General features: G+C 44.8%; 1 protein-coding gene across 4 annotated transcripts; it reads left to right on the top strand.

Moving 5' to 3' along the window:
* Window positions 1-722: 722 nt before the first annotated feature.
* On the top strand, window positions 723-21205 carry LAYN (layilin). 4 transcript variants are annotated; one of them, XM_011976965.1, is made up of 8 exons: window positions 729-1142; window positions 1786-1809; window positions 4144-4441; window positions 9863-10020; window positions 14818-14850; window positions 15451-15534; window positions 17825-17927; window positions 20343-21205. In XM_011976965.1, the coding sequence occupies exons 1-8, from the start codon at window positions 1058-1060 to the stop codon at window positions 20704-20706; spliced, it is 1149 nt and encodes a 382-aa protein (XP_011832355.1). In that variant the 5' UTR covers window positions 729-1057; the 3' UTR covers window positions 20707-21205. The 4 variants fall into 4 exon arrangements, with proteins under 4 accessions (XP_011832357.1, XP_011832355.1, XP_011832356.1 ...); XM_011976966.1 differs by lacking the exon at window positions 1786-1809; XM_011976967.1 differs by lacking the exons at window positions 1786-1809; window positions 9863-10020 and having other exon boundaries at window positions 723-1142.
* The last annotated feature ends 969 nt before the right edge of the window (window positions 21206-22174 follow it).

Here is a 22174-nt window from a genome sequence, read left to right on the forward strand (position 1 = left end):
TTCACCGTGTTCGCCAGGATGGTCTCTATCTCCTGACCTCATGATCCTCCCGTCTCGGCCTCCCAAAGTGCTGGGATTACAGGCTTGAGCCACCGCGCCCGGCCTTGACTATATTTAAAAGCATTACGTTTACGAAACCGAAGTGAAACACACCTACTTTGGGAGTTTACAAGAGGAAGCACACATTGAGGGCTAGGTTAGGAAAGCTTTTCCTGAGATTGTAGTTTTATTCTTTCCTGGGGGGCGAGGGGCCAAAGCTGAACTCTCTAACTATGACCCCCAGCTCCCAACCCGTTCCCTACAAAAAAAAAAAAAAAAACCAGAATCATTTCCTTTCTGGGATCTGGGACATCTTTTGGCTTCTGATAGAAGCCGCTCTCCTTTCAGCGGGGAAGTCTCCAACTCAGCCACGTTCTTTGGACGCCATCGGCGCGGTGTCCCGTAACTTTCCTGGCCGGTGGGCACACTGCCTGCGTGAGTGTTTGTTCTCTGCATCGACCTTTCCTTGCTCAGATGTCGCCCTTCGTGCCGGGACTGCGGCCTGCTGAGCCCCAGGTAGGAATCCACGCCTCGCCTCTCCCTCCGGCTGCACCCGCACAGCTGGCGAACTTGGCTAAGGTCCGGCGGAGAGGGGTGAGATGTTCTAGTTTTAGGCACATGGTGCTCGTCAGCAGATTGTAGAGGGGTCCGACTGCAGTATTCCTCCGCCCAGCGTCTCGGGCAAACGCGGGATCTCCCAGGGAAGCTCGGAGTGGGGCGGGGAGCTGGCCCCCCCCTGCGACGCGCTCTCCTCTGGCTGGCCGAGTGTCTGGCGCCATCCTCGCTGGAGGAGGTTGTCGGGGGCGGGCCGGCCAGCGGGGCTGCCCTCCCCGCAGTGACGTCCCAGTGGGCGGAGGGGCGACCAACTGTCTCCGCGCCCTCTCCCCTCCTCCCGTGCGGTCCGTCGGTCCCCAGGAGATGCTGCTGCCGCGGTTGCAGTGGTCGCGCACGCCGCCGCCCGCCAGCCCGCTCCACCGCCGTAGCTCCCGGGTGTCGGAAGGCGCACCTGAGTCGGGCCATGAGGCCGGGAACCGCGCTGCAGGCCGTGGTGCTGGCCGTGCTGCTGGTGGGGCTGCGGGCCGCGACGGGTCGCCTGCTGAGCGGTGAGTGCGTGCGCTGGGGCGGAGGCTGGTGCTGGGGTGGGCTCGGCAGAGGTACTCACTGCACCCCAGCTGCTGACCCTCTTCTGGGCCGCCACGCGTGGGACTAGGGGGCCGTTCCATGCCCCTCTCCCAGACGCAGCCCTTCGGAGTCTCCTGCTTCCAGGGAGCAGTCGCACGGCGTCTGAGACCCGCGCCAGTTCCAGGAGCCGTGCAGTTCCCTGCGCGTCCTGGAACGCTCGAAGCCCGTTGCCAGTCCAGAGTTATGGGGGCGGGTTGGAGGATTTAGGAGAGGTGGGGCAGTGGACAAACCTGCCCCAGTGGGTGCCCCTTCGGCCAACTCCTTTACATACATCGAGTCAGTCCTTGGGACCACCCCCGCGGGTCAGGCTTGCCAGCTGGCCCCCACCTACCGCCCGCTCTGGGAGGCGACTGCAGAGACAGCGGGGTAGGGATGCTGGATCCGCGGTGCCGTGGGAATCCTGCCTGTTACTCCTCGTCTTTTCTGGAGGGTTGCATGGCTGGGTCCAGCGCCTGGAATGAGAGCGCTTAGAGATCGGGAAAGAACTCCAGTTAGTGTGGGACGAGCCCCGCCTGACTCCGGGGAATGACTCTCTGCTTCCTTCCTCCTGTTGTGTCACTGCAGCCTCGGATTTGGACCTCAGAGGAGGTACGGTGCTCTGGCTTCTGGCCTCTTTCAGTTGTTCTGCATGTCGGGGGGAGAACATCCGTGCCCTTTTCTCAGATCCCCTTTGCGGGTGCCAACAGCTTGACCAAATGGGACAGAGGAGACTGGAAACCTTCTCCACTCCGGCATCCCGGCTTGCGAAACTAATTTAAAGAATGTAAAGTTGGTTTCAGGATGGGGGCGGGGCGCGGGCCGGCAAAAGAGGTGGGAAGCTGAATTGAGCTGCTTGAGTTAGGGCTGCGTGGGTTCGGTTCTTGGTCGCGGGGAACAGAAGGCCCTCCCACCCTTCCCCTTCCTGCAAATGAGAAGAGGAGGACACTTCCTGAAGGCAGGAGAACCAGACAGGCCAGCGGGCCTCCTTCCAGGTCTGACTGTCTCTGGCAGTCACCCGCAGACTTGGGATGTGTGGCCAGGCTGGACCATACAGAAACTCGCTTAAGGTGTTCTGTTTCCCTTGACAAGCCAACGTGGAAAGTGGGGGTTGTCAGGAAATTCAACTCCAGCTTATGTTATGCCGGTGGCCAGGTTGGATAAATTATTGGGGGTTCATTTGCCCCCCCTCTGCTGCCCAATTTGCAGCCAGCTTTGAGGAATCGCAAAAGCGTGACTGGCCCAGCCTCCTTCCCCGGGGCATCCCTGCCTCAGCCTCTCTGAATGCCTTCTTGTAAGCAGGTCTGACTTTTGAGCCCTCCTAATGTGCTGCTGGACCAGTCTAGTTAGAGTTGCTCTATTATCAGCAATAGCCAAATAATGACAGGAAAAGGGAGAAGATGTGGAACTCTTATAACTTGTTGCTCATTGAGAATTCCTTTATGAAAGCGATGAGAGAAGAAATAGCAAATGAAGACTCACTGGAGCTTCCTGGGTAATCTGTATGTGCTCTTTCTCATTTAGCACTAATAATAGAGTTATGTGTCTGTGACCCCTTGCCCTACATGCTGGCCAGTGTTGGGAATAATGAATGCTCTCTGGCTCCCTACACAGCTGCAAAACAAGTTGGGAAAATGAGAACATGCCAGAAGTTCTGGGAGGAGGTTCCCAAACCAAAATCTTTTACCCCAGGCATTGTGGCAGCAGTTCGCACCCACAGCCCAGTTTGGCTTTCTCTTTGCAGGGTGACTACTCCCCGTGTTGATACGTGGTTTTCACTTTGAACATGTGAATCCGGAAACATATGCTGTGTGCTCCTGTGAGCTAGGAAGTAGCTTTTGTTCCTGTATTCCCAGCACCTCGCACAGTGCCAGGCACAGAGTGTACACTCAATAAATGGTGATTGAATAAAAGGAGTGATGAGGCTAGTGTCTCTGTTACAGCAAGGCTTCAGTCACACAGACACAAGCTAGAGCAGTGTGTACTGTGAGCAATTTGTTATTGACTCCTCGTAAAATCCCATCTGTTTGTCTGAGATGATCTTCAGCCCTTCAGGGGACAGTCTGATAAGACACGTTACATGGGCTCCCAGTAAAACACGAGCTTGGAGTGCAGCGGGGAGCTAGCGTTTTAGTTCACTGGTACCAGCATGATTTTGTAATTAGATCTGGGCTCTAACTCCGGTGATGCTGCTGATCACTGTGTGATCTTGGCCGAATTACTTAACTTCTCTGAGCCCCAGTTTTCTCATTTGTAAAATGAGCCATAAACAGTATCTGCATCACGGGACTATTATGAGGGTTACATGAGATAAAGTATGGAAGTAAATGTTAAGCCCTTACCATAGTTTATGGCACATAGTAAGAGTTCAGTAAACCTTAACTGTTGCCTTTAGGATAGGGGGCTGACTGTCAGTAGCAGAAAACCCCATGGATCTGATGCTCTTAGCTTCTGCTTACACCAGAGACTGGGCAAATTCTCAGTCCTGCTGCACAGGCAGAGGGTTCCAGAATAGAGGAGCCCAGCCTGACTTCAGGAGGCCTCTCTTACCTTAAAGAACCACCAGACACCCTCTTTAAGCCACATTATCCCCTGAGACTCCCTAATGAAAGTGTTATTTGTGTGCCTTTCAGTGAAACCATAAATCTTCATCTATTTCTCTTCTAAAGGATAGTCAAAATAAAACATTTGCTTTTTAATTTTCTGTAATGGAACAAACAAACACGATGTCCCTACACAATATAGGCATCAGAGTTTAAATCACTACATCTCCATGCTGGAAGGAATATTAATTTGCTCTGAGAACCCCAGCTGACATGATAACAGTCTACTGATGAGTAACCAAAATTCCTACCCAGGGATACCTTCCTTCAGATGCCTCCACACATCCCTGCCCCAGTATACTTTTTGAGACACTGAAATAGGTTGGCTTTTTTTTTTCTCTAGGGCAGCCAGTCTGCCGGGGAGGGACACAGAGGCCTTGTTATAAAGTCATTTACTTCCATGATACTTCTCGAAGACTGAACTTTGAGGAAGCCAAAGAAGCCTGCAGGAGGGATGGAGGCCAGCTAGTCAGCATCGAGTCTGAAGATGAACAGAACCTAATAGAAAAGTTCATTGAAAACCTCTTGCCATCTGATGGTGACTTCTGGATTGGGCTCAGGAGGCGTGAGGAGAAACAAAGCAATAGCACAGCCTGCGAGGACCTTTATGCTTGGACTGATGGCAGCATATCACAATTTAGGTAAGTGTGTGGAACCCACAGCAGCTGACTCACTTGTCATAACTCAAAAAAGAGGCAGGCTGGATCCACAGTGTCGGATCAGTGGGGAAGAGAAGACCAACCAGGCAGATCTCTGAAGGGGAAGTAGCACCAGAATAGCTGCTGACCTAAGCAGTGCAGTTGGTGAACTCAGCCTTGATTTAGGTCCAGCCGATGTCCAAGGAGCTCTGTTCAGGTGACTGCAGCCCAGCAGCCTTGTTTCAACAGCATACAATGCTTGAAGCCAGTTGTTCTGGCTCTCTGGCCTTTTGGACCAGAACCTCATTGAGAGACTGAAGATCCATAGGGCTGTGACTCAGGATAGGACTCCGGTCCACAGGGAATTGTAATAATTGGCAAGAAATCAGAGCCAAGATCTAACTCTGTGGATTGGCCAAGACCTCAGGAAGCCTGCAGTGTATAGGGCCCTGTTAAACCCACGGCATCAAGACTCACTCATCCCCCCACCCTGGCAGCGTGACATTGCCATCATCCCTCCCTGAGAAATGCGAGAAATGCAGTGACATAGACAAACATTTAAAAAATATCAAAATTAAGAGACAGACATGAGACTAGGAGAACGCGTGTCACAAATCCAACAAAGAGTTAATATCTTTTTATGATAAAGAGTTTATGTCAATAAAATACTAAGACCCCAAAATATAAAGAGACAAAATACCGAGCAGGCAGTTTATAAAATAAAAAATCTAATGGTGAACAATCATAGGGGAAAAGTCTAAACTCATCAAAAGAATGAAGATTTTAAAATATATTCTTTAATATATACCTACTATGTACTCCCCCAAAAATTTAACAACTAAATATGTGAGAGTGTGTGTGTGTGTGTGTGTGTGTGTATTTACCATTACATTTAAGGCAGCACATCAGCATCTATCTTAGTCCACCCATTAGACTGATCAGGTGCACATCTTCTTATAAGTTCTGGGAGTAGCTCCTCCAGGATTCTCATGAGCCTGTCTTCCTGGGAGAAACTTTAGAAAGGAGGGTTAGCAGGATGAACTACACTTCCCATCACTGCAGCTGGTCCCAGGGCCACAGATGGTACTTACTGACCTCCTTCCTCTAGTAGCCAGTCCAGATTCCCTCTCCCTCTGCTGGTCTCAACGGTTGACCTTGTGGCATGATCCACATCCTCATGTCTGAAGAATCTGAGGCACTAGTCACCTTGCCCTTATCATGCTGGAGTTTGTGCACTTTTCCACTGACCATCAAAATTGGGCAAGCGAATTCCAAGAGGTACCCAAATAGATAACTTCTTGCCCATAATACATAACAGCAGGCCTATCTCCTCCTGATGGTTAGGGTCACTTACCTCCTGCCAAAATAATGTCTTCTCTTTTTCCCTGCTGGTCCCTGGACACAAGGATCCCAGAGTGTCCAAATGACAGTGATAACTCATAGTTTAATAAGATTCTTGTATCTTCTGACAGTCCCCTGTGGGAACCAGGACCTCTAAGCTTCCGGATCCCAGTGTTGCAGAGACAAGAAGCACAGATTCCTAAGTGGGTCACTGCCAGTGATGCTAAAGCGAGGCTACTCCTGCTTCCACCCCTCGGCTCCCAAACCCATGTATTCTTATTCTTGGGAACATAGGACTGTATAAAAGGCACGTGAATTATTGCCCCTTTTGGAAGTCCCCATGTAGTCAACTTGCCGCAAGTGCTACGTTGGTGTCCTCAAGTGTTGGTGCTGTGTCAGACACTTAGCATTGGTTTCTGTTGCTGGAAGTTGAACATTCGGCAGTAGCAATAGCTAGATTAGCCCTAGTGAATGAGAGCCAATCTGTTGAGCCCATCTATAGACTTCATCTCTCCCACTACCTATTAGTATCTATTGTACTAGCACTGGGGTGGCTAATAACAGGCTGGCTGGCATTACCTAGCTGAGTTATTTTGTCTCCCTTGTTGTTCAGTGCCTCTTCTATAGTAGATGTACCCTGGTGGTCTTTAATATCTGATGGAAAGAGTTGCATATTTTATGTTCACTCCTCTGTGTATAGTCACATCCCTCTATCCAAAACTTCCTAGTCCCCAATCTTCCAGTCTATTTCCATTTAGACTCTTCATCAGCTGGGCATGCTATTTACCTTACCCCTAGTTCTTATATATTCTAATCTCCAATACTTTCCCTTTCCTTACAAAGTGGTTAACTAGATGTACCAACTAAAGCTCTGGCCATTGGGAAGATGTTCCCTTACTGGTGTCTTTCAAGGCCACCTCGGTGGCACTGCAGTGCAGCTGCTGTCCATTTCACTCTGTACTCCCATACTTAGCTGACCTACCCTTGAACCAGGCTCAGACTGCCAGTATCAGCTAGTCACAAGGGATTCCTCCATGCAGTCGCAGGTGTGAGCTAAGGAAGAGGCTCTGGTCCAACAGTGGCAGATGTCATGGAAGTCTGCTTTACCTGCTCATGCAGTGCTCTTTGGTCCTGGATATACCTCTTCCGTCTTACAATGGATTGATTCCAGGCCTGCCTAATCTCCGATTAGGTGTGTCTGACAGTTCCTCGCTCATGATGGGCAGGTTGTACTACATGGTCTCTGGTGCTCCTTGCCTAGTAGCCAGCCAGGAACTGTTTCTCAAAAGGTGAGTAATTTTCAGCTACAGATGGTATGGCCTTGCTTCAAAATCCTGAGGGTCTGCATTGTGATTCTCCCATTGAGGCTTGTCACAAGCTTTATATGGCGTTATTTTTCCCGCCACTGACATCTCTAATAATAGGAGTTGCTGCATCATATGGCCCAAGTGGCAAATCTGCTTGCACACAGCCTAGATCTACTTCAGAGTTCTTTTCTGCTATGAATCCTACTCAGAATGGCTGTATTTCTTGTCACCTGGTTTATGGGCCAGAGCAGTATTTCCAGGTGTGAAATATGCTGCCTCTAGAGCCCAAGAGACCTACCATGTGCTATGCTTCTCTCTTCAAATTACTGCAAGATGCAATAGTTTGTTCTTTAATTTGAAGGGGATGTTCTGGTATTCCCTAGATCACTAGACACTCACACATTTTATTGAAGTGGTAGGCTCCTGAATCTTCATAAGATTTATCTCCAACCCTCTGGAGTACATAAGTCTTACCAAGGCATCCAGTGTACTAACCACTTCTTGCTCATCTGTTCCAATTAGCATGATGTCAGCAATATAGTAGGTCAGTGTGATTTTCTGCAAAATGTCTAGGAAATCCAGATCTCTTTACACCATATTATGACAGAGGACGAGAAAAATTAATGTAGCCTTGAGTCAAGACCGTAAGTATATACTATTGTCCATCCCAACGAACTGTTTCAGATTATCTTTCTGATACAGAAGGAAAAGAATATATTCACCAGATCTGCATACTAGGTACCCAAGGCCATGTTAACCTGCTTTAGCAAAGACACCACCTATGGCACAGGCAGCCACAATCAGGCTTCCACTTGGTTGAGTTTGTGCTACTCTATTATCACCTTCAGGATCTGCCTGGTGTTTTCAGGAGTCAGACAAGTGAATTAACTAGAGATACGATGGGGAACACCACTCTTAGATTCTCTGGGTCTTTAAGGGTGACACCACTTCCTACCATCTTTCCCTGGATAAGATGTTGTTGTTGATTTATTATCATGGCAGGGGTGGGGAGGAGTGCAGTTTCAAAGGCTTCCCCACTTGACATTCTCCACCGTGATAGCTCTTGCCCCACAGGTAAGTAGACCAAGAGACGACGCAGCTCATCCTGCCCATCATAGGCCAAGGAACCAATGTGGAACTGTACCAACTAACAAATACGTCTATTCAATTCATATATTTGGGGACTGGGGAATGATGACTGTTTGGGTGCCACTCTGAGCTGATCCTGGGCCAGACCTCTATTTAATACCTGTCCCCAGTATGCTCCCACTCTAATGGGTAGCTTTGATGACACTTTAAGTCTGAGTATTAATGTGAACTTGCAGCCTGTGTCCGAAAGCCCTTGTAATATTTGGATAGTCCTTCTTTTCCCCAGTGTATGGTTACTGGAGGAAATAGCCATGGGTCCCTTTAGGGGAAAAACGGGAAGTTATTACCATGTGCACCTGCCATGGTGTTGCAAGGTCCTTCTTACTGGAAACCTGGCCTCTCTATCAGTGAGTTCTGGGTCTGAAAATTGGCTCAAGTACAGAAATTATATGCCAGACATAATATTCAACCTATAAGACAAAATAATGTAAAGCCATAAGGCCAGTGGAGAGGGGAACAAGGCAAGTCAGGGTAGGGGGCCCAACAGGCTGGAATCTGGACTGGAGATAACTAATGAGGTGCCCCCAGCTGTCCAGGCATAGTATCCAAGGAGTGTTTATTGTAAGCTAAGCTATTTTCCAGGAAATTCAATCCAGTGAGTGCAGCAAAGGATTTTCGTTTTAGTAGACAGCAACACAGGACTCAAGCCGAGCCTTACTGTGGTGCTACAGGGAGAGCTGTCTCTTAGCTGTCTCTTTTCTGGAGAGGGCTCTGACAAGAGCTAAGCAGAGCAGCATTGCCTGCTCTGAGCATCAGGGCAAGATCTGAGCCCTAGAAGGAAACAGCTCAGGTGACTAACCAGGCAGGTTACAAAGCCCAGCCCTGAGTCAGCATATGGGGTGGGTACTCACAGATGTAAACGCTCCATAAGATCCAAGCACATTCCCTGGCACCCACATATCCAACTGGGTGGCAGCACCATTTAATTTCAGGTGCCACTGGATAGTAGTGTAAGGTTGCTAATGCACCCCTCTGGGGGGCTAGGGAGACAAAGACAAGACATCTGGAGGTGGAGGCTGACGGGCATCAGCCTTATCAAGTGGAAACAACTTAAAAACTGAAAAAGACCAAATGGTCCTCCTGCTTTTGTCCCCACCCCTTTACCTGTTTTGACAGCCTCTGTGTTTTGGAATGTCTTGCTCATGTGCTTGAATTTCTTATCTACTTCCCAGGGCTGAAAAGGCAGTTGGTGGCTGTTGAAAAGCATGGAGAGATGCGAGCAGGGCAAGCTCTGGAGGAGATAAGCCATGTCTCTTCTCAGTGCATCTGAGATCTAAAAAAAGACAAATAAACCCAATTAGCAAAAAGCAAGAAAGAAATAAGATCATCCAGACTAGCCCTTGCTAGCTGCTTTTTCTCATAATTACTTTGCAGACATCATATGGTGGCATGTTCCTCCCTGCAAAGAGATTGTGGCAAATGTCAGATGATTGATTGTGATGTCCATAGGAGAATGCGTGTGGTTCTGCTTACTGGCAGTACTTCAATTCCTCCCTCTCTCTCTGTATCGTGTTCTGAAGCAGAATCTTATGTTTATGGCTCAGTGGGACTTGATGGGAAAACAAAGGCTTTGAAGTCTCAGGGAATCCTTCTCCAGTTGCTCCACTGCTGATCCCTTTTCCTACAGGAACTGGTATGTGGATGAGCCGTCCTGCGGCAGTGAGGTCTGCGTGGTCATGTACCATCAGCCATCGGCACCCGCCGGCATCGGAGGCCCCTACATGTTCCAGTGGAATGATGACCGGTGCAACATGAAGAACAATTTCATTTGCAAATATTCTGATGGTAATGAATCCTCTCCCAAGCTATGCGGCTGAATTCTCAACCTCCCTTATTTCATGAGCAGCTGCTAGTACCAAGAATGTGTCATGTGGTCTCTGAGAAAGCTTGTTGCAAATGCCAGCAACATAAAACCTTAGGAATTCTTGTAAAGGGCAATGTAATGACAATTCTCACTGAGGAGTAATCCTAGCAAAGGAAAGGTTATCTGATGTTAAAAGAAGGGATGATGGAAAGATTTAATTTATGTGTGATAAAGCAAGTCTTACAAGAACATCAGGAAATAAAAAAAGCCCTTTAAGTGGACAGCCACAAATTATTACTCTTTCCATATGTGAGATTGGCTGTAGGGGCTTAGAATAAGCTGGCCATTGCTCTTACAAGTCTTCTAACAGCTCAGTGAGATGATTTTCTGGGGCTTTAAGGAAGCGTGATACATACGTAAATGAGAAAGTACACCAACTGCACTTTCACTGGGCAGAGAGAGCAGGTACTTTGATGAGCAGATTTAAACTCTCAACTCTCAGTTGCAAATTCAATTTACATTTGCTTCCAGATCTGTTAGGGTTTTAAACTGGCTACAAGCCTGTAGTTTCACTGTACTTGGGTCTCCCAGACTTCTCCATTACAATTGACATATTTGAACTTGAACTGATTCTTAATCTGCCTTTGAAGTTTCTCACCTCCCTAAAGCCAACTGCTTAGCCCTAATTCTGCATTCTTTCTTGATAGGAGTAGAGTGACTTGTTAATTCTATCTAGTTTGGGACTGAGTAATCCTGTCATTTTAAAATTGTTTGAACTGGACTATGGCTTGGTGGCAATTTTTGCTGCTAAAAGATGTTTTCCTCTCTCTTTATCCTCTCTGATGAATTCTTCTCTCCAGTGACCTGGCCCTCCCCACCATACAGTGTTGTCTCAGGTAGGGAGATTGCAAAGACCTAGACTGACTTAGCAAGTCACCTTTATAAAGCAGTGAAAGCAAGGCACTTGTTACAAACTAGCTTTTCATCACTTTTGTGAATTATATTGTATTATTAATAGCATCATGGTTTAAATTTTTGCACTTCCTTTAACAGTTTTTGAAATGTGAGATTTTGAAATTTGCTTTAATATCCTTTTATTTTTGGACTTGGTACTTTTAAAAAAAAATCATATTCTTCATTACTTTTGTTATTGCCTATATTAGTTACACCAAGTCCTGGCAGGAAAAAGATGGCACACACAAAGGATTTAATGAGGAAAGTGTAATAAAAAGGACATTTGCTGAGGTGTAGGCAAAGAGCAAGAGATGGTAAAATATCCAGGGACTAGCTACAGTGGGAAACTGTTACTCCCAGGACTGAAGGAGTAAAAGAAGGGAGTGATTTTAGCAGAACCGAGGAAAAGCTTGGGGTCATGAAAGAGGACCCGCCCAACAGGAGCTATTACCACGAAATATCAAACCTACTATCAAACCATGCTGATGTGGGATGGGGGCATGGGGAATAAATACCGAGACCTCTCTTTCCTCCTATCCTCTGACCTTCTGCCTTTGCCTCTCATTGGCTAAGTCCAATCAGAGACCAAAGAACAAGGGAACAAGGAAGCCCCATTGAAACAGTTTATAGGCCTCAACCTCCCAAGGCACAGAGAAGGACAGAGAATGGATCCAACAGAGGGAGGTGGGCACATGAAGAAAAACTAAGACACTGTCTGTTTTTGGCCACGCATGCCCAGAATAGTTTACACACCTTAGCATGCCAGAAGAGATCAGCACGACCAGACCCTTGCTGACCTGTCCAGCTCAATTCTCACCACTCTGACTCCTCTCCCCGTCCTATTCCAACACCTTTGTACCAAATGGAATTCCCCACGAACTCTTAATTGCTGTTTCCTGTGCTTGAAACACCCCTTTCTCAGCCAACTCATTCTCACCCTTTGGCTTCAGATTAGACAACACCTTCTCTCCTAACAGCTAAGTGCAACCGGTGATCCTGGGTTGGATCCTGGACCATGATGTGATGATTTCCTATAAATGGCATTAGTAGGAAAATTGGTAGAATCTGAATGAGATCAGTAGATTTGAAAATAGTATTACATCAATGTTAATTTCTTGGTTTTGATCATTGTACTGTGGTTATATATGAAAAGGCCCCTTTCCCTTTGTAAATATGGACAAAAGTCTTGAGGAGTAAAGGGGCACCATGTTGGCAACTTGTTTGCAGGCACAAAGTTATGTATGTGTATGTATGTGTGTGTGTGTGTATATATATATATGCATGTATGCACACACACATAAACATGTGTATGTGATACAAAAAGAGAGAAACAGGAGAGATAAGAGAGAGGGAGAATAATTAAGTAAATGAAATGTGATAAAATGATAAGGTGAAGAATACAGGATAATTCTTTGTACCATTCTTGCAAATTTTTGTAAATCTGAAAATATTTTGAAATAAGAAGTTAAAAAAAATAACTTCCTTTGGAAAGCCTTCCAGAGCCCCTCAAAGCTAGGTTTGGTGTCCCTCCTATAAGGATCGTAGCACCTCACACATACAGTACTTTAACTGCCTATTTATAAGGCTGTCCTCTCCACTAATGATTGGCATGAAGTCTGGAAACTTACCTGTTTAACCACTTGATGGGCTGGGGAAGCTCACTCCTGTGGTTCCAGCAGGGGAGGACATCATCCCATTATGCCAGAGTGGCAAGGAACTGGGTGAATGATAATATATAAAACTAGATTTGAGAATGTAATCATGTAGAGTAGGTGGCATGCTAGCCATAGCTGAACACTTGCTTACTTCTGGGGTGTGCTAAAGGCACAGGCATATTCAGCGAATATCAGAAACAAATTATGAGGCAACGCAGATGCAGGTGCAGGGATTGATGGGAATGCTGCATTGATGTGCCGTGTTTAACTTTGCACCGTGGATTGAAGTATGAAGGGACAACAATATGAATAGATCATGCATTGAATAGATCATGTTATTACACATTCCAGTGTAATATCCCAAAATCAATGTTCATTAATATTTTCCTGTATTTCCAGATTTTATGGCCATCCTGTAGAATATAAGCCCCTTAAAGGGCTGAGATTCTTTCTTATTTGCTGTTTTATCTCTGCTACCTAGCACAATTATGTCTCCTGACTATTTTAATTTTCATTAGAATGTATTTGGTTGAAATCCCTTTAAAGCTACTTATCAGCTGTGAGATTTGGGCAAGTTACTTAATCTCCCTGAATCTCAGTTTCCTCATGTACAAAACCAGAATAATAATAAGGCCACCTCCCATCCTGGCTAACACGGTGAAACACCGTCTCTACTAAAAAATACAAAAAATTAGGCGGGCATGGTAGCGGGCACCTGTAGTCCCAGCTACTCAGGAGGCTGAGGCAGGAGAATGGCGTAAACCCAGGAGGCAGAGCTTGCAGTGAGCAGAGATCGCGCCACTGCACTCCAGCCTGGGCGACAGAGCGAGACTCCATCTCAATAAATAAATAAATAAATAAATAAATAAATAAATAAATAAATAAATAAATAATAAGGCCACCTCACAAGGCTGTTACCAGGATTAATTGAGTTTGATTTTATAAAACACTTAGAACAGGCCAGGCACGGTGGCTCACGCCTATAATCCAACATTTTGGGAAGCTGAGGCAGGATCACTTGAGGTCAGGAGTTTGAGACCAGCCTGACCAACATGGTGAAACCCCATCTCTACTAAAAAAAAAAAAAAGTACAAAATTAGCCAGGCATGGTGGCACACGCCTGTAATCGCAGCTACTTCGGAGGCTGAGGCAGGACAATCACTTGAACCTGGGAGGCGGAGGTTGCATTGAGCCAAGATTGTGCCAGTGCACTCCAGCCTGGGTGACAGAGCAAGACTCTGTCACCAAAAAAAAAAAAAAAAAAAAACTTAGAACAGTTTCTCTCATATAGTAGGCATTGTGTAAGCGGGTTTTTAAAAATAAATGGATTTACATCACCTATACACACACACACACACACTTACAGGAAGATGACTAAAAGTTTGTGTCCTTTCTGAGTGAAACTTCAGAATGGGCTTGACATTCTGGCCTTAGGACTGTGATTTTTAAGGTCTTTCCCTTAAAGACCCTGTCCCTACGAACACCAGAGCATCCGATTAGCATAAGAGACTCACTGCCAATACAACAGGCGGACACACTCCCAGTCAAAAGCAAACACATTTGATGTCAATTGTCTGTACAACCTGATATTCTCGAGACACTTTGAAATATGTGCAATAACTCAGAGCTCTAGATCACCAGCTTCTGCCTTGGTGCTGGCCAGTGGTCTACTCAGCCCCTAAACCACTTGCACAACCTGGAGATCAGTGTTTGTTGTCCTCTAAAACATCCCCATTATGAACTGATAAAATGTCTTAGACTGCTTTAAAATAATCCAGGCCAGAAGTGCAGGGCAGAGGAGTAGGGATTATGGTTGAAACTAGATGAGCTATACAATGATAGGAGTTGAAGCTGCATGACAGTACACAGGGTACATTATACCAGTCTTTCTACTTTTTTGTATATTTGGAAATGATCATATTTAAAGGTTTTTAAATATTTTTTTAAAAAATAAAAAAAGCACTGAAATAAAGCTGGGGTAGGTTAGTCTTTGTGCAAAAGCAATTCTTTGGATTTACTAGCCCAGTTCCTGATATCTGATAACAACAAATAAAGTTTATCGGAGGGCTGAATCAGCAAATAAATGGATGCCATGAGGCTGTGGCTGATTTCATTCAGATGCCATGAAAATTTACTTATTATTTTTGTTTTTGTTTCTTTCTACTACAGAGAAACCAGCAGTTCCTTCTAGAGAACCTGAAGGTAAGCCTGTCACTTGGGATTTGGGTTAACTGGGACTGTTTCATAGCCCCTGTTCACAGGTTTAAAGCCCTATGTCCTTTGGACCAGATTATTCAACAGAAAAACTACTGGTATTAGCTCAGGCATTTGGGACAGGTATACGCCACACCCAGCCATGACAGCTAGTTTAGTCATGTCATTTTTTAGTGTTGTCTGTTTCTCTCATGGCTGAAAAGCAACAGTTAAAAATTCTGTTTGGTGTGTTACTTGGCATCATTGACAATATGAAAGGAATAATTTAAAGAGACAAAAAAAAATGAGCCAAACTGATAGTTTATGGCCCTAGAAGTGAGTCCTTGGCCCTTCCCCTTGACACCTTGGTATTTTATGTACCTTGATGTCAGCTGCTTGTTGATTGTTTTGGTACTGGATTCTTGACAGCAAGGGTCTCGCCAAAAAGACAAAGACAATGTAAACCCTCTAGGGAAGCAAATTCAACCCTTTACTTTTCTGTGTTCATAGATGGTGCTGGCCAAACTGTTACAGCTTTTTTGCATCCCAATTTGAACATGGTAGGACCTCAAAGAATTATCATGCCTTTCTCCATGTGTCTCTCTCCAGGTGAGGAAACAGAGCCAACAACACCTGTACTTCTAGAAGAAACACAGGAGGAAGATGCAAAAAAAACATTTAAAGAAAGTAGAGGTATGTACAAAACTCTCCTAGGAAAGATGAATAATGAGGCTCCCTTGATCACAAATTACCCAAGGTTGAATTCCCTACTTTGTTCTTTCCCATAGCTACCTAAAAATAGAACTAGACAGGACATGTGTGGCTTTGCAAAAGCTGAACTAAATGCTAGGTTTCATCAATGAAATATGCAAATGGAACTATCCTAAGATGACTGGGGAAATCAGACAGCAGGTGGAAAATTTGCATGAAGATGGAGCTTTGGGAGCCACTGAGAGGTCATGCGGGGTAAGGTGGAGTGAGGACTGAGAGAGAAAATGTAGAGAAATAAGAGCAGAAAGACCCAAGCTGTGATGCATAACATGTATGATTAATATTCATCTGCAAAACAAAGAGACGAAATAGACAAAAACATTTAAAAGGTTAAATCATAAAAGGTAAAAGAAAATGGGATAATACATTGGAGTGCTAATGGATTTCAAACTCACTCTCACCCTGAAATTCAATAAGGACATCTGAGTTTTTGTCACTGGGCAACTTTTAAAAACCACTTTACTTCTCTGTGCTTCAGTTTAATTATTTGCATCATGGAAGTAATAATATTTTTCTTACCTACCTGAGAGCACAACTGTGTCCATAAAATGAAATAGGATGTTGCAATAGCGCAGTTCAGTTCTGAAACTAAATTCCAGAGTTAGCGCAGACACTCCAGCTCATGAGCACAGCTCATAACAAGACTGCCCTCACTGTAGACATCGACTGTGAGTTTGGGGGTCCCCAGGCCACCTGCATTTCTGACCAACTGGCTACAAACCCAGGAGTGTCCATGACCCCCACCTCTTAGGTTTGATAATTCACTAGAACAACCTACAGAACTCAGGAAAATACTATACTTATGACTAGATTGATTGTATGTGATACAAATCAGGGTCAGCCTAATGAAGAGACACACAGCAGGACGTCTGGGAGGAGTTTCCATGTCACCCCCGACCCCATGGAATCAGGATACGTTAGCATCCTGGCACATCAGTGCATTCACCAACCAGGAAGCTCCACAGAGCTTTCATGTCCAGAGGTTTTATTGGGGTTTCACTACATAGGCATGATTGATTTTATCATTGGTCATGTGGTGGAGCTCAGTCTCCAAAAGAGGTCAGGCTGATATCACTAGGCTCAAAGCCCCAACCCTATCATCACATGGTTGGTCTTTCTGGCATGGCCAGCCCCCATCCTGAGTCATCTCCTTATAAACTCTCTTATGGTTCTAGGGGCTCATGAATAACAAATTCACTCCTGTTACTTGGGAGAGTCCAAGGATTTAGAGCCTCTCTCCCAGGAACCAGGGACAAAGGCCCATCAAATTCTTTATTATATGACAGATATGTGAGAAAGATACAAAGTGCTCTGCAAAGGTGGGTGGCATCTCTATTGCTCATTGTTATTATGGTGGTATTTAAAGTGAGTTTTGAGGGTTTGGGGTTTTTAGTGGTTGTCAGGTTTGCAGTCTCACAGAGAAAAAGAGCCAACAGCCTCTGGATAGTCAGGAAGCTTGGGTCAGTGGGAGTAGGAAGAGGGTTAGCCTCCAATCCTTGCTTCCTCCCAAAGCCACTTGAGGGGAACATCTTTGGTTCTAAATCTTAAAAGACTAGAAAGTTCAGAAAAGCAAGCCTCTAAGTGCTCTTCACAGTCATGGCTCATGGACCCAACTGAATCCAATTGGTCTTAGAAATATTGGAAAGGTTTTACACTGTAATTTACTTGCTTTCTGTGACCTCTTTCCTGGTAATGACACTGAGACTTCTGGCTCGCCTCTTTTTCCCTCTTTCCCTCATCCCATCTTGGGAACTCGGTGACTGTCCTTAGAGGCAAAGGCATCAACACTGCCCCAACAGCCCCTGCTTTACTAAGGGAAGACAAGAAAAGAGGGACTCTCTTTTCTCTGGGAAAAAAAAAAAAAAGCTTAATTAACAAAAGTGCCCTTCTGATATTTGGAAGACCCACAAATTTAAACCGATTTTCATTATCACTTAGGGTACTAGGACAGGTAGAAAATGCCCATTCATCAAAACCAGAAGCCTCTTTGCTAACTGGCTAGATGTGTCTCAATCACCTAGGAATGAGCTCTTTGGAATACTCTGTGTTTATTAGGCTCTTTTGTTTGTTTCGGTTTTTAATTTCTTAATTTCAATAGATTTGGGGGTACAACTGGTTTTTGATGATTATGCATTTTTTAAGCCTGGTTTGAAGCACAGAAAAACAAAACAAAAAACAGCCAGTGCTGATCATGTGCTTTCTTTCTTTTCAGAAGCTGCCTTGAATCTTGCCTACATCCTAATCCCTGGCATTCTCCTTCTCCTCCTCTTTGTGGTCTCCACAGTTGTATGTTGGGTTTGGAGCTATAGAAGAAGGCAAGTAAAACCTTCATTTTACAAACCTTTGCATCTTCTGCTCTCTTTGAGATTTGGATATTGCCCCGTTTACTTCACTAAAACCCATGGCAGCACCAAGAGTATCACCATTGCAGATTGGAGAGCAGCTTCTCTGACAGACCAGGGCATTCAGAAATACTAGGCATTTGTGCTTAGTTGTGATTAACAGAATGATCTTACATGCTTTACTGTGTGTATGTGGAAGATTTTAAAACAACTTGAAGAGTGAAATTCCATTATTCACCTCCCGTGCACTCACACGTCACCCAGCAAAAAGGCTCTCATGCATGTGTGCCCTCACTCTGAAAATGTTTGTGGACTGAGTGAAGGAATGGATAGTGAGCCATATGAAAAATGACTATTGCAAAGCATTCTGGTACACATCTGAAACTAAACCATTAATTCAAAATGAAAGAGCCAAATTCCTTTTAATTGACTTTTCTTTTAATTCAATACACAAGTATAGAGTGCTATAAAATAGCTACACTAGGTAGCATCAACAATTTCTGCATATGGTCAGGATCATGTGCCACCATTTTTTTTTTTTTTAGTACTGAAAGCTCTTCTCAGTTACCTTTTTATTCTCCATCATCATGGTGTACGGAGAAGATGTCTAGTATTCCCATTTTACAATGGGGAAACTAAGGCCCAATTTAAGATTTGACTCCCTTTAAAGACCAATTTGAGATGAATTAGTAAGATTCCAATGTAAAAATCTATTTCAGTTAATTGTAACTTCCTTATAGGATTACTATAAGGATTCAGGCAGTTAATACTTGCAGAATAGGTATATACTAAGCACTTTAAAATGTTACCTCTTATTAGGATTATTTTATTAGTTTTTTCCTTTGAATCTGAAAGTAGAATTTAGCTCAAAAAATTACAAGCATATTTTCCAGCTGCCTACTCTGCAGTTGGTTCTTGATTTCCTTTCCTGACTACCAGGATTTGGGAATTGTGACTCTAAAGCTGGGGTGTCTGTCTATCCCAAGGGTTTTTAATCTTTTTTGTGCCCTGCAGCAGTCTGGTGAAGCCTATGGACTCCTTCCAGAGCAATATTTTATTTTATTTTGTTTTATTTATTATTTTATTTATTTATGTTATTTATTTATTTTATATATATATATTTGAGACAGAGTCTTGCTCTGTCACCCAGGCTGGAGTGCAATGGCACAGTCTTGGCTCACTGCAACCTCTGCCTCCCTGGTTCAAGTGATTCTTGTGACTCAGCCTCCCGAGTAGCCGCGATTACAGGCGCATGCCACCACGCCTGACTAATTTTGTATTTGTAGTAGAGATGGGTTTCACCATGTTGGCCAGGCTGGTCTCGCACTTCTGACCTCAGGTAATCTGCCCGCCTCAGCTGCCCTAAACCCTAGGATTACAGGCATGAGCCACCACACCTGGCCCAGAGCAATATTTTAAATGCATAAAATAAAATACATTGGGTTGCAAAGGAAGCAATCATACTGTTATATAGTTTAGCAAAATGTTTCCAAAAATGAATATGTGATTAGTAATACATGTACTCCTTTATTAACGCTTCTTTATTTGGTGCTGAGTATAATTATTATAATTTTGAAGTAGAGATGAGGGTAAAATATTTCAAGGCATCTATAACTGTGATATGAAAACATCTATAACTTCTAGTAATGATCAAATCAAAGATATTATTAATCCTGCTCTGTTTTATTGCTTACACTCATAATGGAAGGACATGCTAAATTTCACTTATGGATGAGTTGTATTTTTTGTTGTTTTGGTTTTGTTTTTTGTTTTGTTTTTTGAGACAGGGTCTCACTCTGTCGCCCAAGCTGGAGTACAGTGGTACCATCACACCTCACTGCAGCCTTGACCTCCCAGGTTATCCTCCCACCTCAGCCTCCCAAGTAGCTGGGACTACAGGTGTGCGCCACCATGGCTGGTTAATTTTTATATCTTTTATAGGGACAGGGTTTTACCATGTTGCCCAGGCTGGTCTCAAACTCCTGGGCTCAAGTGATCCGCCTGCCTCAGTCTCCCAAAGTGTTAGGATTACAGGTGTGGGCCACTGTGCCCAGCTGAGTTGTTGTTTTTGTTTTGTTGTTTGTAATGTGGTATTTTTTTTTTCCTATTCAGTTCTATCCCTGGACCCTCCAGGGACTCTGGGGACCCCAGGATAATAACCCTGCCCACACTTGGGCAGCCGTGAATGACAGATACACAGTCACTTTGAACATAACATCTCCCTGTTTGGTTCCCTCCCACCCCGAAGCCCTGGCCTGTAAGTTACATAGATGAGACATGCAGCTGGGTGACCGCCCAGGGCTGCTTCCTCTGGTCTCAACAGGAAGCACAAGGATATTCTCAATCACCTGGTCTGAAACACCCAGCCCTGGTTTTCTTTCTCTCTAGAAAACGGGAGCAACCAGACCCTAGCACAAAGAAGCAGCACACCATCTGGCCCTCTCCTCACCAAGGAAACAGCCCGGACCTAGAGGTCTACAATGTCATAAGAAAACAAAGCGAAGCTGACTTAGCTGAGACCCGGCCAGACCTGAAGAATATTTCATTCCGAGTGTGTTCGGGAGAAGCCACTCCCGATGATGTGTCTTGTGACTATGACAACATGGCTGTGAACCCATCAGAAAGTGGGTTTGTGACTCTGGTGAGCGTGGAGAGTGGATTTGTGACCAATGACATTTATGAGTTCTCCCCAGACCAAATAGGGAGGAGCAAGGAGTCTGGATGGGTGGAAAATGAAATATATGGTTATTAGGACATGTAAAAAACTGAAACTGACAATAATGGAAAAGAAATGATGAGCAAAATTCTCTTATTTTCTATAAGGAAAATACGCAGAAGGTCTATGAACAAGCTTAGATCAGGTTCTGTGGATGAGCATGTGGTCCCCACGACCTCCTGTTGGACCCCCACGTTTTGGCTGTATCCTTTATCCCAGCCAGTCATCCAGCTCGACCTCATGAGAAGGTAACTTGCCCAGGTCTGGCACATAGTAGAGTCTCAATAAATGTCACTTGGTTGCTTGTATCTAACTTTTAAGGGACAGTGCTTTACCTGGCCATGATAAAGATGGAGCTTGGAAAACCACCTCTAAGTTCTGTTTTCCTTGCTCTATACAGCAGCACATATCATCACACAGACAGACAATCCAGAATCTTTTCAAAGCCCACGTATGGTAGCACAGGCTGGCCTGCGCATCGGCAATTCTCATATCTGTTGTTTTCAAAGAATAAAATCAAATAAAGAGCAGGAAATGGAGTGTTAGTTTGTGTCTACAGCCCTTCCTCTGCATGTGGACACAGGGGACCTTTTTTTCTTTCTCCTGACATCCAAACTTGGAAATATCTAACTACTTTGAAAACTAAAAATGAGGCCAGGCACGGTGGCTGACACCTGTAATCCCAAAACCCTGGGAGACCAAGGTTGGAGGATAGCTTGAGTTCAGGAGTTCAAGACCTTCTTGGGCAACATAGTGAGACTCTGACTCTACAAAAAATTTAAAAATTAGCAGAGCATGGTGGGATGCACCTGCAGTCCCAGCTACTCAGGAAGCCGAGGTGGGGGGATTGCTTGAGCCCAGGAGGTTGAGGCTGCAGTGAGCTAGGATCACGCCACTGCTCTCCTGTGTGGGCAACAGAATGAGATCCTGTCTCTAAACAAAAAGATTTTTTAAAGAAACTAAAAATGAAATTTGAGTCTCAGCTTCTAGGTTTATTTGTACTCCCATCCCTGATACTACAAGTTGTTCTGTTTGCGTGTTTCTTACTGCAGCGTCAACATAACATGACTAATAATGATGACAGTTCTACCTTTTGTTGACGGACCTCGTTTCAATTGTGTTTGGCCTCAAATTCAGAGAAAAGTTTCTCGGCCCAGCATCAATCATATACACATTGGAGGTCTGAAAGCCATTATTTAAATCACCAGCAACTTCCCTCAATCAGCTTCATAATCTCATATTTTAACCTTTCCTCATATGTCTTATTTTTTAATAGCTCAGCAACTTTGCTTCACCTATGGAGCCCCAGCCTCTGGAGTTAACAGTCTGGGTCAAAGCAGTATCGAATGTAGTGGATTGGAATCCCTGCCAAATTATCTGCCCTACTGGGGAAGTGAATATACCAGGAAACAAAACTCCCTGCTTTGGGAAGCGTGTTTTGTGGTTGCACTTAAAGCAAAAACTGAGCGCACGGTCTTGAAGGACTGATTCGCTGCTCTAAAAT

This window comes from Mandrillus leucophaeus, unplaced genomic scaffold, assembly GCF_000951045.1.
Source record: "Mandrillus leucophaeus isolate KB7577 unplaced genomic scaffold, Mleu.le_1.0 Scaffold172, whole genome shotgun sequence".
Taxonomy (NCBI): domain Eukaryota; kingdom Metazoa; phylum Chordata; class Mammalia; order Primates; family Cercopithecidae; genus Mandrillus; species Mandrillus leucophaeus.

Excerpts from the sequence above, each read along its gene's own strand:
- LAYN (XM_011976965.1), top strand. The coding sequence starts at position 1,058 with ATGAGGCCGGGAACCGCGCTGCAGGCCGTGGTGCTGGCCGTGCTGCTG. Across the intron at positions 14,851-15,450 it reads TCCTTCTAGAGAACCTGAAG|GTGAGGAAACAGAGCCAACA; the intron begins GTAAGCCTGTCA and ends GTCTCTCTCCAG. Across the intron at positions 15,535-17,824 it reads AACATTTAAAGAAAGTAGAG|AAGCTGCCTTGAATCTTGCC; the intron begins GTATGTACAAAA and ends CTTTCTTTTCAG.